The sequence below is a fragment of the Myodes glareolus genome, chromosome 7, assembly GCF_982192425.1.
Source record: "Myodes glareolus chromosome 7, mMyoGla1.1, whole genome shotgun sequence".
Classification (NCBI taxonomy): domain Eukaryota; kingdom Metazoa; phylum Chordata; class Mammalia; order Rodentia; family Cricetidae; genus Myodes; species Myodes glareolus.
This window is the reverse complement of record NC_142032.1, coordinates 84,435,061-84,450,217: the sequence shown is the minus strand read 5'-3', so window position 1 is coordinate 84,450,217 and position 15,157 is coordinate 84,435,061. Positions and strand designations below refer to the sequence as shown.

Below are 15,157 nucleotides of genomic sequence, written 5' to 3'. Positions count from 1 at the left end.
CTGAACTGTTTGATAACGACCACCTCTCTTCATTAAGGAAAGTAATGCACATTTGCTTAAATTCACATCTATTTCTCCAGATTATTTCAATATACATTAATATTTGAAAAACATGTTTTATAAAAATAGGAATCAGACTGAGTATCCTGTTTTGCAACTTTGTTTTGTTTTGTGTGTTTTTTTAGTATATGTATATGTGTACAGGTATGTGGGTGGGTGGGTGTATATTCCCATGCATGCAGAGGCAGAGCAAGGTCAGAGGCCATCATTAAATATCTTCTTTTATCACATCTATTTATTTATTTATTTGAGGCAGAGTGTCTCACGGAGTCTGGAGCTCACTGATTTGGCCACACTGTCTTTACTGCCAGCACTGAGGTTAGAGGCATGTGCCATTTGCATTCATGTTTTCCTGTGGGTGCTGGGGTCTGAACTCAGATCCTCAAGCAAGCATTTTATTCATTGAGCCATTGCCCCAGCCCCTTGTTGCACCTTTATTTTAATTTTAAATGTATCTTCTGTGTCAGACATAGTTTATTGTTCTTATTTTTTTTTATTTTTATTTTTCCATTTAATTATTTACACTTCCTTCCCTCCTCTCAATCCCCTCCCGCTCTCCCACACTCCCTCCTCCTCCCACCCTGCTTGAGAGAGGGCCGGGAATCCTGTCCTATGGGAAATCCAAGGCCCTCCCCCCCTACATCCAGGCCTAGGGAGCTGTGCATCCATATAGACTAGGGTCCCAAAAAGCCAAAACATGCCATAAAAACAAGTCCCAGTGCCTTTATCAATGGCTTCTCAGTCAGCCCCCATTGTCAGCCACAATCAGAGAGTCCGGTTTGATAACATGCTCATTCAGACCCAGTCCAGCTGGATTTGGTGAGCTGCCATTAGAACAGGCACACTGCCTCAGTTGGTGGACCAACCCCTTGCGGTCCTGACTTCCTTTCTCATCTTCTCCCTCCTTCTGCCTTTCAACTGGACCTTGGGAGCTCAGTCCCTTGCTCTGAGGAGGATCTCTGTCTCTATCTCCATCCGTCTCCGGGTGAAGATTCTATGCTGATATTCAAGATAATCATCAGCATGATAGTGAGGCAAGGACAGTTCAGGCACCCCCTCCTCTGCTGTCCAAGGACCTAGTAGGGGACATCCCCGTGGACACCTGGGATCCCCTCTAGAGCCAAGTCTCTTGCCAACCCTATAACGGATCCCTTAATGTAGGTATCTTCTTCGCTGCTCCTATATCTGCCCTTCTTCCATCTCCACCCTCCCACTCCCCCAAGCTCTTGCCAGTCCTTCCCTTCTCCCTTCCCTCTCCCCCTCTCCCCTTCCCCCAAACTCACCCCCATTCCTGTCCCCACCCCCATGTTCACAGCTTTTGTCCTGCAATCTTGTTTGCTTCCAATTTCCAGGAGGATCTATATATGTTTTTCTTTGGGTTCACCTTGTTATTTGGCTTCTCTGGGCTTGTGAACTATGGACTTAATGACCTTGGTTTATGGCTAGAGTCCACAAATGAGTGAGTACATACCATATTCATTTTTTTGGGTCTGGGTTATCTCACTCAGGATAGTGTTTTCTATTTCCATGCATTTGCATGGAAAATTCAAGATGTCATTGTTTTTTACTGCTGAGTGGTATTCTAATGTGTATAGATTCCACACTTTCTTTATCCGTTCTTCCATTGAGGGGCATCTAGGTTGTTTCCAGGTTCTGGCTATTACAAATAATGCTGCTATGAATATTGTTGAACAAATGCTTTTATAGTATGAGTGAGCATCTTTTGGGTACATTCCCAAGAGTGGTATTGCTGGATCCTGAGGTAGGTTGATTCTGAATTTCCTGAGAAACTGCCACACTGATTTCCAAAGTGGTTGCACAAGTTTGCATTCCTACCAGCAATGGATAAGTATTCCCCTTACTCCACATTCTCTCCAGCAAATGCTATTATTTGATTTTAGCCATTCTGACAGGTGTCAAATGATATCTCAAAGTTGTTTTGATTTGCATTTCCCTGATTGCTAAGGAAGTTGAACATGACCTTAAGTGTCTCTTGGCCATTTGGACTTCTTCTGTTGAGAATTCTCTGTTCAGTTCAGTGCCCCATTTTTTAATTGGGTTAATTAAAATTTTAAAGTTTAGTTTCTTGAGTTCTTTATATATTTTAGAGATCAGACCTTTGTCTGATGAGGGGATTGGTGAAGATCTTCTCCCATTCAGTAGGATGCCTTTTTATCTTACTGACAGTGTCCTTTGCTTTACAGAAGCTTCTCAGCTTTAGGAGGTTCCATTTATTCATTGTTGCTCTTATTGTCTGTGCTACTGGGGTTATATGTAGGAAGTGGTCTCCTGTGCCCATGTGTTGCAGTCTGCTTCCCACTTTCTCTTCTATCAGGTTCAGTGTGGTCGGATATATATTGAGGTCTTTAATCCATTTGGACTTGAGTTTTGTGTATGGTGATAGATATGGATCTATTTTCATTCTTCTACAGGTTGACATCCAGTTATGCCAGCACCATTTGTTGAAGATGCTTTCTTTCTTCCACTCACTGTACACTTTTAGCTCCTTTGTTGAAAATCAGGTGTTCATAGGTTTGTGGGTTAATATCCGGGTATTCTATTCGATTCCATTGGTCAACTTCTCTGTTTTTAAGCCAATACCAAGCTGTTTTCATTACTGTAGCTCTGTAATAGAGTTTGAAGTCAGGGATGGTAATGCCTCCAGAAGTTCCTTTATTGTATAGGATTGTTTTGGCTATCCTGGGTTTTTTGTTTTTCCATATAAAGTTGATTATTCTTCTCTCAGGGTCTGTGAAGAATTTTATTGGGATTTTGATGGGGATTGCGTTGAATTTATAGATTGCCTTTGGTAGAATTGCCATTTTTACTCTGTTGATTCTACCCATCCAGGAGCATGGGAAATCCTTCCATTTTCTGGTGTCCTCTTCAATTTCTTTTTTCAATGCCTTAAAGTTCTTGTCAAATAGATCTTTCACTTCCTTGGTTAGAGTTACCCCCAAGATACTTTATGCTATTTGTGGCTATCATAAAAGGTGAAGTTTCTCTGATTTACCTCTCTGCTTCTCTATCCTTTGTGTATAGGAGGGCTACTGATTTTTTTGAGTTGATCTTGTACCCTGCCACATTACTGAAGGTGTTTATCAGCTATAGGAGTTCTTTGGTAGAGTTTTTGGGGTTGCTTATATGCACTGTCATATCATCTGCAAATAACAAAAGTTTGACTTCTTCCTTTCCGATTTGAATCCCCTTGATCTCCTGATGTTGTCTTATTGCTATTGCTAGAACTTCAAGAACTATGTTGAAGAGATATGGTGAGAGTGGACAGCCTTGTCTTGTTCCTGATTTTAGTGGAATAGCTTTGAGTTTCTCTCCATTTAATTTGGGTTTTTTATTTATTTATTAAAAATTTCCACCTCCTCCCCGCTTCCCTTTTCCCTCCCATTCCCCACCTCCCCCTCCCTCTCTAGTCTTAAGAGCAGTCAGGGTTCCCTGCCCCGTGGGAAGTCCAAGGTCCTCCCCCCTCCATCCAGGTCTATAAAGGTGAGCATCTAAACAAACCAGGCTCCCACAAAGTCAGTCCATGCAGTAGAATAAAAACCCAGTGCCATTGTCCTTGACTTCTCAGTCAGCCTTCATTGCCAGCCACATTCAGAGTGTCCATTTTGATCATATGCTCCATCACTCCCAGTCCAGCTGGCCTTGGTGAGCGCTCATTAGATCAGTCCCACTGTCTCAGTGGGTGGACACACCCCTCGTGATCCTGACTTCCTTGCTCATGTTCTCCCTCCTTCTGCTCCTCATTTGGACCTTGGGAGCTCAGTCCAGTGCTCCAGTGTGGGTCTCTGTCTATCTCCATCCATCGTCAGATGAAGGTTCTATGGTGATATGCAAGACAGTGTGGTTATGGGCCAAGGCCAGTTCAGGCAGCCTCTCCTCTGCTGCCCAAGGAACAATCTGGGACCTCTCCTTGGACCTGGAAACCCCTCTAGAGACAAGTCTCTTGCAAACCCTAAAATGGCTCCCTTAATTAAGATATTTACTTCCCTGCTCCTATATCCACCCTTCCTCCATCCCACCCATCCCATTACCCCAAGCTCTCCTGAATCCTCCTTCTCCCTTCTCTCTACCCATCTCCCCTTACATCTACCCCCCCCCACACACACACCTCCATGCACCCAAGTTTTGTCTGGCAATCTTGTCTACTTCCAATATCCAGGAGGATAACTATATGATTTTTTTTGGGTTCACCTTCTTATTTAGCTTCTCTAGAATCACTAATTATAGGCTCAATGTCCTTTAATTATGGCTAGAATCCACTTATGAATGAGTACATACCATATTCCTCTTTTTGGGTCTGGGTTACCTCACTCAATAAAGCGTTTTCTATTTCCATCCATTTGCATGCAAAATACAAGATGTCATTGTTTTTTACCGCTGAGTAAAACTCCAATGTGTATATGTTCCACACCTTCTTTAACCATTCTTCTATTGAGGGGCACCTAGGTTGTTTCCAGGTTCTGGCTATTACAAATAGTGCTGCTATGAACATAGCTGAACAAATGTTTTTGTAGTATGTTAGGGCATCTCTTGGGTATATTCCCAAGAGTGGAATTGCTGGGTTCTGAGGTAGGTTGACTCCCAGTTTCCTGAGAAACCTCTCCATTTAATTTGATTTTAGCTGTTGGCTTGCTGTATATTGCTTTTATTGTATTTAGGTATGATCCTTGTATCTCTAACCTCTCCAAGACCTTTATCATAAAGGGGTGTTAAATTTTGTCAAATGCTTTTTCAGCATCTAATGAAATGATTATATGTTTTTTCTTTCAGTTTATTTATATGATGGATTACATTGATAGATTTTCGTATGTTGAACCAGCCCTGCATCTTATCCTTTATGATCAAGTATTGTTCTTATTTTTAAGATAAGCAAGTATTCCACTGAGTGGTAAACCTATTATTGAGAGCATTTGTGTTTTCAATTTTTTCCTACTATAAATAATGTTGCAGGACATCCTTGAATACAGACTCTTTGTTTTATTTTGTTTTTTATTTTTTGAGACAGGGTTTTTATGTAGCCCTATCTGTCCTCGAATTCTCTGGAGATTAGGCTGGACTCAAACTCATTGAGATCCCTCTTCCTCTGCCTCCCAGAGGTCTGGGATTAAAGGCATGCACCTTAACTCAATGATAATTTTTTAAAGGATTTATTCATTTTATTTGTGTGTGTGTGTGTATGAATATTTTGTCTGCATTTATGTGTGTGTGTGTACCACATGCATGCTTGGTGCTCTTGGAGGTCAGAACGAGGCATAAGGTTCCCTGAAACGTGGAGTTACAGATGGTTGTGAACCACCACGTGGATGGTGGGAATCAAATGCTCTTCTGCAATAGCAACAAGTACTTTTACCCACCGAGCCATCTTTTCAGCCCTATAACAAGTCTGGACTTTAGACATCTGAAAAGGTAAGCCAAGCTTTGACTTATGGTTTCAGTTCATTTTCACATCCACTGCTTCATTCTGTTGTTTTTTTCTACAGATGAAGACCAAATGGACAGAGATGTCAACTGTCTATGCTGGTCCATTTATCAAAAATTGTAACATTGGGCCTCTGAAGAAGATGTTTAAGAGCATGGGCCCAGTCCAGTCAGTAACTCTTGTTCTTGAAACTTTTAGGGTAAGATGAGAATATTAGGTTTTGACTTTCTTTCTTAGAAAAATCAGATGATTGTGAGAACTGTGTGGCTGACCAATAACGAATTAGTAAAATGAGCTTGATCAGCCCCAGCTCTGTCTGATGAGGACAGTAGCCGGCCCATATATAATCCTTTTTTCTGGATCTTATGTTCTTGTGTACTTAACAATTTTTATTTTGTTTTGCTTAAAGAGAAATATATCATGTAGGCCAGACAAAAATATGTTAAAGACAGGGTAGTAATGCACGTTTTTAATCTCAGAACTCCAGGAAGCAGAGGCAGGAGGATCTCTGTGAGTTTAAGGCCAGTGTGGTCTCCATAGAGAGTTTCAGAACAGCCAGGGTTCATAGAAAGACCCTGTCTCAAAGAAAACAAAAACAACAAAATCTCTGCTAGTTGAATGTAACCTTTTGTGCTGACCTCACCTTTGAATGATAAATATATCCTTTAAAAAAGAATAGTTGGGGGTGTGTATGTGGAGGGATGGCTCCATGGTTAAGAGCATGTACTGTTCCTCTGGAGGACCTGAGTTCAACTTCCAGCAGCCACATCAGGCAGCGCACAACTAGCCCTAGGGGAATCAGACATCCCTGCCTCTGAGCATATGGACATATCCACACACAGAGACAGACACACATATGCATAACTAAAAAGAATAAATTTTCAAAATAATTTAAAAAATATAAAAATAATGATAACTCTATTTTTTAAACAAAATAGTGAAGCCACCTAGTAAGATGGTTCAGCAGATAAAGGCACTTGCTGCCAATTTGATGACATGAATTAATTTCTGGGACTCACATTGGTAGAGGAAATAAGCAGTTTCCACAAAGTGTCCACTGATTTCTACATGGCAGCCATGACACATTTGCGTGCGCGTGAGTGCACACACACACACACACACACACACATAAACATAAGTTAAAAATTACAAAAGAACTGTAACTTCCCTGTCTTAGGAAGTTGTATATGTTTTAACTACACAGTAGGCCAATAGCTAGGATACACTAAAGGATGATTGATTTATAAAGGGTTTTAAGAGTGAGCTGGGGGGGGGCATACATCTTTAATCCCAGCACTCGGGAGGCAGAGGCAGGTGGATCTCTATGAGTTTGAGGCCATTCCAGTCTACAAGAGCATGTTCCAGGACAGGCTTCAAAGCTACAGAGAAACCCTATCTCGAAAAACCAGAAGGAAAAAAAGGTATAACTAGGGATTAAACCTAGAGTCTTAGGCATGTTAGAAAAACACTCTACCATTGAGCTACATTCCTAACCCTTTTTGTTTTAGTATTAGAGAGGATCTTATTGTGTATCCTGTGGTGCTGTAAGATATGCAATCCTCCTGACTCATCTTCTGAGTAGCCAGGATTACAGGTGTATGCCACCATGTACTAGACTCAGCTTTGATTTTCTGTTTTTGAAGAAAGATTTATTTAGTGTATTTGTAAGGGGCATCGGAGAGTGTAAGAGTTCTGCCTGCCTACTTTTCTTTTTTAATTCTCTAGTCTCTTGAAGTAAATTTTGTGTATTGAATCTTTATTTATATAAATGATCTTAATGATTTTGAAACTATTTCAATAAAAGAAAAATATTTTTAATTATTTAAATACTTACATATCATGTTAAAATGTATATAATTCAAAGGACTTAAGTAAATTTCCATCTTTATAGTCATTATATTATTATATCATAAGTAGATAAATAACTAAGGTTGACATCTGAAGCAATAGCATAGCATGAAAGAAGATACGACAAGAATTAAAACTAGAAACAGCATAATAATATCTATAGGAGCTGGGCATGGTGGTACATGGAGGCAGAGACAGCACACCTACTGCACAGTCAAGGGCACCCTGATCTAGTCCCAGGTCAGTTAGGCCTCCATGGTGAGACTCCTGTAAGAAAAAAGGGTTAACTGTAGATATTATGGAGTAAGTAGTATGATGGAGGCCTCTAGAAGGAGGACTAAATTAGCTGAAGAAAGGAGTAGGAGAAAATGTCAGTATTTTGTTTTCTACCTTTAGAATGTAGAACTGGGGCAATTCATATCCTGGTACAATAATAATTATGAAAATGAAGTAAAAACATAAGGACTGCCAAAGTTACTTTTTTTGTTGTTCGTTCCTACAGCTAAAAATTTAGATATTGATTATCTCTGAGAATAGACTTGGAATTGGGAAGTTTGTTGCAAGATTATAACCACTTATATCTTCTTGCTTTTTTTGTTGATTTTGTTTCTGTATAATATACATAATATAGAATTTACCTTTCTAACCCATTAAGTTCACAATAAGTTTACTGATATAGTATCATGATCATGATTGTCCTTCTCTATAACTGTTCATCATTCTGAACTGGAACACCCTATAATTTTTAAGTTTCAATCTCCTAATAGATATGTGGATTGTAGGACTTTTTCCTATTTTTCGGACTGCCTTTTACAATTTGGTAATCTTGATGTCTAAAAACTTTGTAATTTTGAGGAAATCTAGTTTGTCTTTTCCCCCTCTTTGTTACTTGCCTTTGGTGTCATTTTCAAAAATTTGTTCAAAATAATGTCCTAAAACTTTCTGTAGGAGGACTTTTCTCTGTGCTGCTCTGCAGCTCAGGTGACTGCGGGGATTTAGCTGCTTTGAGTCTTAAGATGTGATCTAGCCAGTGGAAGAACTTTGCTTTCCCAGTGGACTGGAAAGCTGTCTAAAAATCAAGATAGTTGACATTTGGGAGTCCCTGCTTGTGACATACATGAGTGACCTTAGTGCTTTGTAGTAAATATGAAGAGCAAGTTAGGTAGTGATGAATTGGCTAGTTTTTCTTATATTACCATCACAGTGAGCTTTAATTTTAAATGGAAAAATGGAAGTTACTGACTGAAAACCAATTCCTGAACTTTGGTGATTTTACTTAAAGCTGACTGACAGTCTGCAATCCACTGCCTGTCTGGCCTAGCATATTAAAAAGCATCCATTGTGATTTGGGTCCTTTTCTCAATCCCTCCTAGCAGTCTGGGTTGGAAGTAACAATGGTGAAAACCTTGGTCTTTCTGCAGCCTTACTTCCGTGTACAGTATGAAGTCTTGGAAGCTGCTCAGCTGGCTATAGAGACCATGAATGGCATTCTGGTAGAAGGTTCTTATATCAGGGTAAGATGGCCAAAACTGAAAGTAGCCCCCTTCATCTAGGCAGGATTTACCACAGTCCATATGTAGGGATATCCTAGAGATGCCCAGGTATGAGGCATTGTAATAAATGTCCTTAGTCAAGACTTAATAACTTTCAGTTTCATAAAAATCAGCCTGGGCTAGACTACAGTTTTATTGTATTCCTTATCAAGTATCCTCGTCCCTCAGTGTCTATTCTGAGTCTGCCCATTCCTTAAGCTTTCAAGGGGGTGAGATGGTGGTATTGTGAAGTTGTTTTTGTACAAGTAAACAAGATTTCAGTGGAGGCAGCAGGCAGGGAACTGGAGAATATAGATTCTTATGAAAATATGTATTTCTTAATTAAATCTACAATCATTTCTATGAAGCACTTATTGGCCTCCTTACATATTAGGAAGCTGCATATTGACTTGCTGATGTCCAACATGACAGAAGTTAGTTAAAATGGTGACTTTGTACCACTAACATCATTTTTCCTTGGTTAGGTGCACAGGCCTGTGACAGAATTCACTCTTGAGTGTGACACCCTTGTGCATGAGCTCGAGCAAGATTGTGAAAACCAAGGTACTATATATGTGACTGGATTTGGCAAAACTTTTAAAGAACACCTGTTGGAGCAGTCCAGCCTCTTTCCTGGCCTGGAAGCCATGATCCTGCCTAAAGATGTTAAAAGAAGACAGCAAAAAAACTATTGTTTCTTGAGTAAGTAATACCATTAAATGTAGCCTGGAAGGAGATTGATTGGAGATGGCAGCAACATGAGGTCAAAGAAGGGGTTCACCAAAAAAGCTTTCCTGGAGTAGACCAGGGCGGAGCTTCTAATTCTACCCTATTCCTATACCTTAGCCAGGCCTTAGCTTATCTGTTGATCTGCTGTCTTGGCTCTCAATAACAAATATTGGGATTTTTTTCCTACTTTCAGAGTTCAAATCTCGTGACAGTGCCCAGGTAGCCCTTGAAATTCTCAAAGGCAAGGACTGGAAGTTGAAAGGCAGACATGCCCTAACCCCTATGCACCTTCAGACATGGCTCAGGGACATATATCCTGAACCAGTAATGCCTTCAGGACTTCGACTAGTACCGCCTCTCTTGGAGAAGCATATCTTTCAGGTAATAAGTGTGTCTTGGGGTCAGCAGGGAAGGTAGCTGCTGGGGTCTCTGGTTCTGGACCCTGGCCTTCTGCTTCTGGAGCAGTCAGGAAAGACTTGCTCATTGGCACTGCATCCTTCAGGCTTTTTGTTGGTTTGTTTTTCCTGCCCTGGCTCCCATCTTATATCACTCCTCCAGCCTCCTAGCCCTGGCCATATTTGTTCTTCTCTCAGATCTTAAATACTTTTGCCCCTTTGATAACCACTAAAAATCTCATTCTTATTGTTTAGGGAGGTTCTGCAAGGAACTTTGAGGGACCAGGGTGGGAGAATGGAGAGCTGGATAAGTCTTAGGTGAATTAGTTCAGGGCTCCCCAAAGTGTGATACATACACAAGATAAATTCTGACTGTCATAGGTACTTTTTTGTTTCCACTTTTGTAGCTTAGGAACTTCCATTAAACTTACATCTGACCTGAGATTAGGCAAGACTAAGGCAGCAGTGGGCTTATTTTAAAGGGAATGCATGGATAAAGAAGGTGTATGTGTAAGTGTGGAGATCGAAGGCTGCTTAAAGCTTGAGAAACTTTGCTGTAGTCTCAGACTTAGCAGATGAGGGATGGAGATTAGAGCTGGTCAGTGACTCATCCAAGGTCACAGATACCCTTAGAGGCAAAGGCAGGTAGGGAACCTCATCAGTGATATGACTCCCTCGCTTAGGGCCCTTTTGGAAGACTCACTTGAGAGAACCAACAGAAGCTGCCCTCAGCCACAGAAGTCCTAAGACACTTGAGGTCTATAAAAGGACTGCAGTTTCAGACAGGGATTTTTTTTCCCAGAGCTTCCTGTGGCTTTAGAACTCAAGAAAGTGCTTTAACTCCTAAAGGTGGACAGGAGACTAACTGTTGATGTATAACTTTGGTCCTAGATTGCGGAGGAGAACCATCCAAGGATAGTTGCCTGGCGCTGCAACCGGAAGATTGAAAAGCTCTATCACTGCCTGAGCCCGGGCACCCTCTGCCTCATCCTGCTGCCAGGAACCAACAAGTAAGGACTTGATGTGTTGTCCTTGGAATTCTGACCCCTGGAATTCAGCTGTTTTAAGAAAAGACCTTTAGTTAAGTGATGCCCAGGCATCTAATGAGAATTTACATGAGTTCTTATCACAGTTCTCGAAGGTAGACGTTATATTCCTATTTTACTTGTTACTTAAATTTAGCAGTCCTTCTGATGCAGCTCATCTCACCTTAAAATCAGAGGCATAGGCCTAATAAATACTGAAATGGACTGTATAGGTCTGGTTATAGCTCCTATTATATAAATTTTTAATAACTGGCCAACTTACCCATCACAGGTCTAAGCTGGAAAGGTGGTACACACCTATAATCCCAGCATTTGGAAGATTGAAGGAAGATAAGGAGTTCAAAGCTAGTCCTGGGGTACACTGTGAAAACATGTCTCAAAGCAAAATTCTCTCGTGAGGGATTCTCAGTAAATCAGTGATTTTTTTCTCAAAACATAAAGTATGATAAATACTTTAAGAAAACTTAACGTTAAAATTAGTCCTAAAACATATAGTATCGTTTGTGGGGTGTTTGCAGTGTGTGTGAAGGGCCTTTTTGGAGTAGTTAGAAAATTATAGAACTGTTCTTCGTAAGTTTTCCTTTGTTATATTTATTCATTATCTTTTGTGTGTGGGTATGCATACATGTGCTCAGGTCATCAGGCTCATTTCAAACGCCTTTACCCATAGAGCCATCTTTCCAGCTCAAACTGTATTGTTTCTTAAACATATCATAAAAACTGGGTTAGTAGTGCATACCTGTAATCTCTGCACTTGGGAGGTGGAGGCAAAAGAATAAGGAGTTCAAGGCCAACCTCAGCTACATAAGGAGTTTGGGCCACTGTGGGCTACATAAAGTCCTGTGTCAAAAAATTAAAAATATCTCAAGATTCTGATATTTTAGGAGATGCTGTACTACAAATGATAGTTTAAGTACTGTCTCTTTGGGCCGAAGAGATGGCTCAGCTGTTAAAGGCTAGGCTCACAACCAAAAATATAAGTAATGTCTCTTTAATTTGGGGGTTTTCTTGTATGATCTTGTTGAAGTTCTGGTCTGTGTCATTGGGATTCCTTTCCTTCATCTGTGTGTATAATTTGACCGTATTTGTTTGCTTGTTTGTTTGAGACAGGTTCTCTCTAAGTAGCCCTGACTGCTGGGATTAAAGGCATATGACACCATGCATGGCTAGATTTTTGTCTCTTCAAGCTGTCCCACAGTTTCTTTTATATATCTTTCATGTAGTTTTGTTAAGTTTTCAAATTATTTGCTAATGTGGTCCAATTCTTTTTATTTTTATGTGTATATACATGAATATACACGTGTGTGTATATATATGCCACAGAGCTTGAGTGCATTAGAGGCCAGAGAAGGGCAGCAGATCCCCTGGATCTGTGGTTATAAGCAGTTGTAAGCTACCTGATGTTGAGTACTGGGAACCAAAACTGAACATGGATCCTCTGCAAGGAGCGCTCATAACTGCCGGAGCTCTCTTCATCCTTAATTCCTCTACTTTATCTTCAAGTCCTAATAATCTGTCCTCTCGATCCATCCTACTGGTGAGGCCTTCCTGAGTTTTCTAATTGGGTTATTGAGTTTTGCAATTTCATTATTTCTATCTCTTTACTGAATTCAGTTTTCAGGTCTTGAACTGTCTTGTCATTTCATTCAGTTACATATTTTCTTGGATTTATTCTTATCCTAAGTTCATTGAGTTGTTTTCTTTAAACTTTTGGATTCATTGATGATGTTTATGATTGTTCTTTTTAATTGTGTCCTGTGATTCATCTAGGTAGTTTTTTAATTTTTTTTATTTTTATTTTATGTGCTTTGGTGTTCTGCCTGCATGTATGTCTGGGTATGAGGGGAACCGGAACTTGAGTAATAGGCAGCAGCAAGCTGTCACGTGGGTGCTGGAAACTGAACCCAGGTCCTCTGGAACAGCAGTCAGCGCTCCTAACCACTGAGCCATCTCTTCAGCCCTCTAGGTAGTTTTTATTGTAGAACATTTCTATAGGGCTAGTGAGTTTTGGAAGGGACATAATGTCTTGGCCTCTCAACATTTGTGTTTTGCAGTATGACTTGGTCATGTAGACGTCATTGGTTGTATGTCTGATTCTAGGCTGCCTCTGTTGATGGGGAGTTTTGTTTTGATTTTTATTGTTGCTTGGTTGATTTCAGATCAGGTATCAATAATTAGTAGTTAATCCTTTAGATTCTCAGTGTTGATTTTGGATTGGATGAACATGGGTGATTCCAATTCAGTGGTAAGCAAGAGATGTAGATGATTCGAATGGATGGCTGTTCTGCAAGCTCGGCTAATTGGGTAAGTCAGGTTCTTGGGCACACACCAGGCTAGGCTAGAGTATAAGCTGTTTGCCTAAAGCTGAGCCTAAGTATTAGGATATTAGGAATATGGCGGGCAGGTGAGAGGGTTCAGGATACTTACCAGACTTGGCCAAGACACAGAATGGCTAGGCAATGAGGTTGGTGATGGCACAAACAGGCAAGAGTCCTGGCAACTCAAAGACTGGGCCAGTGCACAGGATGTTTTATCTAGTCTAGTGTGGTATGGGCAGGCAAGGGTCCAGGATACTCACTGGACTGGGTTGGCACATGGGAATCTGTCAGACCCTTAATAAGCAAGTACTGTGATCAAGCAAGTACATAGACTTTGGGTCAGGATTATTAGAGTCCTTAGAAGCACAAACGCAATGCCTCCGTTTAAGCAATTTACCAAGGTCACATAACTAGTAAGTGCAACCACTCCACGCTGAACCATAATGATCAAACTCCAGAGCCATTCAAAAAAAGACTTGCTAGACAGCAGGTTAACGGTTTGTGGTTTGCTCCTTTAGCTCTTTAAATCCAGTCCCATGAATATTCTCCCAAGGTGGCAGTGAACTCAGGTATCAAACGACTCCTCAATTGTAAGCACTCTTCTAATGACAAGCATTGTTAATAAGTAACAAAGTTTTTCAGATGACACTACCCCAGTTGCTAAGGACTCTTAGGACAGATTTTCATTACTGAAACCTGGCTGTTACTTGCTAGTATGACTTAAACAAGTAATGTCTGAGCCTGTTTCTTTGCTTGGAAAATGGATTGAAGACGTTTATCACTGAGCTGCTTTTAAGGGTTAGTGGACAGGTGTTTTAAACTGCCCACACTTGGTATGTAGAACGTGCTCAGTGAGTGCTGGTTATTACTGTGCTTCGTTAAGCCTTAGTGGCATAGTAACTTGCACGTTTTAGGGTTAAGAAAAAGTGAGGCTTATTGGAAATGTGTCATCTATCTCTTAAGCAGCAGAGCTAGGACTTGAATCAGGTTTCTTCACTGAGCCCACTTCAGCAGGCAGCTTTCCATAAACCTTCCTCTTGGTGTATTGTACACACCTACTTAACTTATTCTATCCTAGGAGCATATAGCCATTTAGATAAAAACATGTCTTCGTTCTTTATTTATTGCAGCACTTTTGCATCACACCCTGGCCTAGGACTGATGAAAATAAAAGAGGAAGAGGAAAGTGACCCCCCGGGCCTGGGAGTGTGAATCTCCCCACACTTTCCAAGTATTCACATATAGAGAATGTGACTAAGCTACGGCCCCTTCAAGACGATGGCAAGTCTTTCCATCTAGCAGACACCTTTGTTAAAAAGTTGGGATACCAGCCAAAGTATGTTGTCATGTGCAAAATTTCAATAAATGCCTAAAACTCAAAACATTTCCTCCTCTTAAGGCATGCATGGGGAGGATAAAATGAGTATTTTGTGTCTGAGTTTATTTATACAGGTACTGATTGATTGCTGTATCACTACCATTAAATGATATTTACTGCAAAGACCAAGAGAAAAAAAATCCAGCCAGACTGTCAAATTTATGTAAGTAACTAGCTAAACTGTTGACTCTGGCATCTGCTATAAAGTTAAAGATGGTGGGGGGGGGGATAGGCTGAACTAAACATCTGGAAAGAGCAGAGATAATGGAAGACTTATCTTTGTAGTTAGAACCCACTTCCATGTTTGGAAATGCCTTTTCGGGGGATACAGCTGCAGCATCACCCTTCACCAGCAGGTGTCCCCATCACACCAGGGCACCACTTAGAAACTGGAAACTTCAAAACTCAGGGGGA

At 40.6% G+C, this 15,157-nt stretch overlaps 1 protein-coding gene across 8 annotated transcripts in view; it reads left to right on the top strand.

The window, feature by feature from the left end:
* Rexo5 (RNA exonuclease 5) overlaps positions 1-14,791 on the top strand; it is a 57,689-nt gene extending 42,898 nt beyond the window's left edge. For 6 of the 8 annotated variants that reach the window (XM_087908517.1, XM_087908522.1, XM_087908520.1 and 3 more), the window contains 6 exons: positions 5,559-5,696; positions 8,722-8,859; positions 9,363-9,579; positions 9,800-9,987; positions 10,893-11,011; positions 14,496-14,791. In XM_087908517.1, coding sequence (XP_087764643.1) covers positions 5,559-5,696; positions 8,722-8,859; positions 9,363-9,579; positions 9,800-9,987; positions 10,893-11,011; positions 14,496-14,577 — 882 coding nt within the window. In that variant the 3' untranslated portion in view covers positions 14,578-14,791. The remainder of the gene's footprint in view (positions 1-5,558; positions 5,697-8,721; positions 8,860-9,362; positions 9,580-9,799; positions 9,988-10,892; positions 11,012-14,495) is intronic. The other 2 variants (XM_087908518.1, XM_087908519.1) reach the window with 2 other exon arrangements.
* The last annotated feature ends 366 nt before the right edge of the window (positions 14,792-15,157 follow it).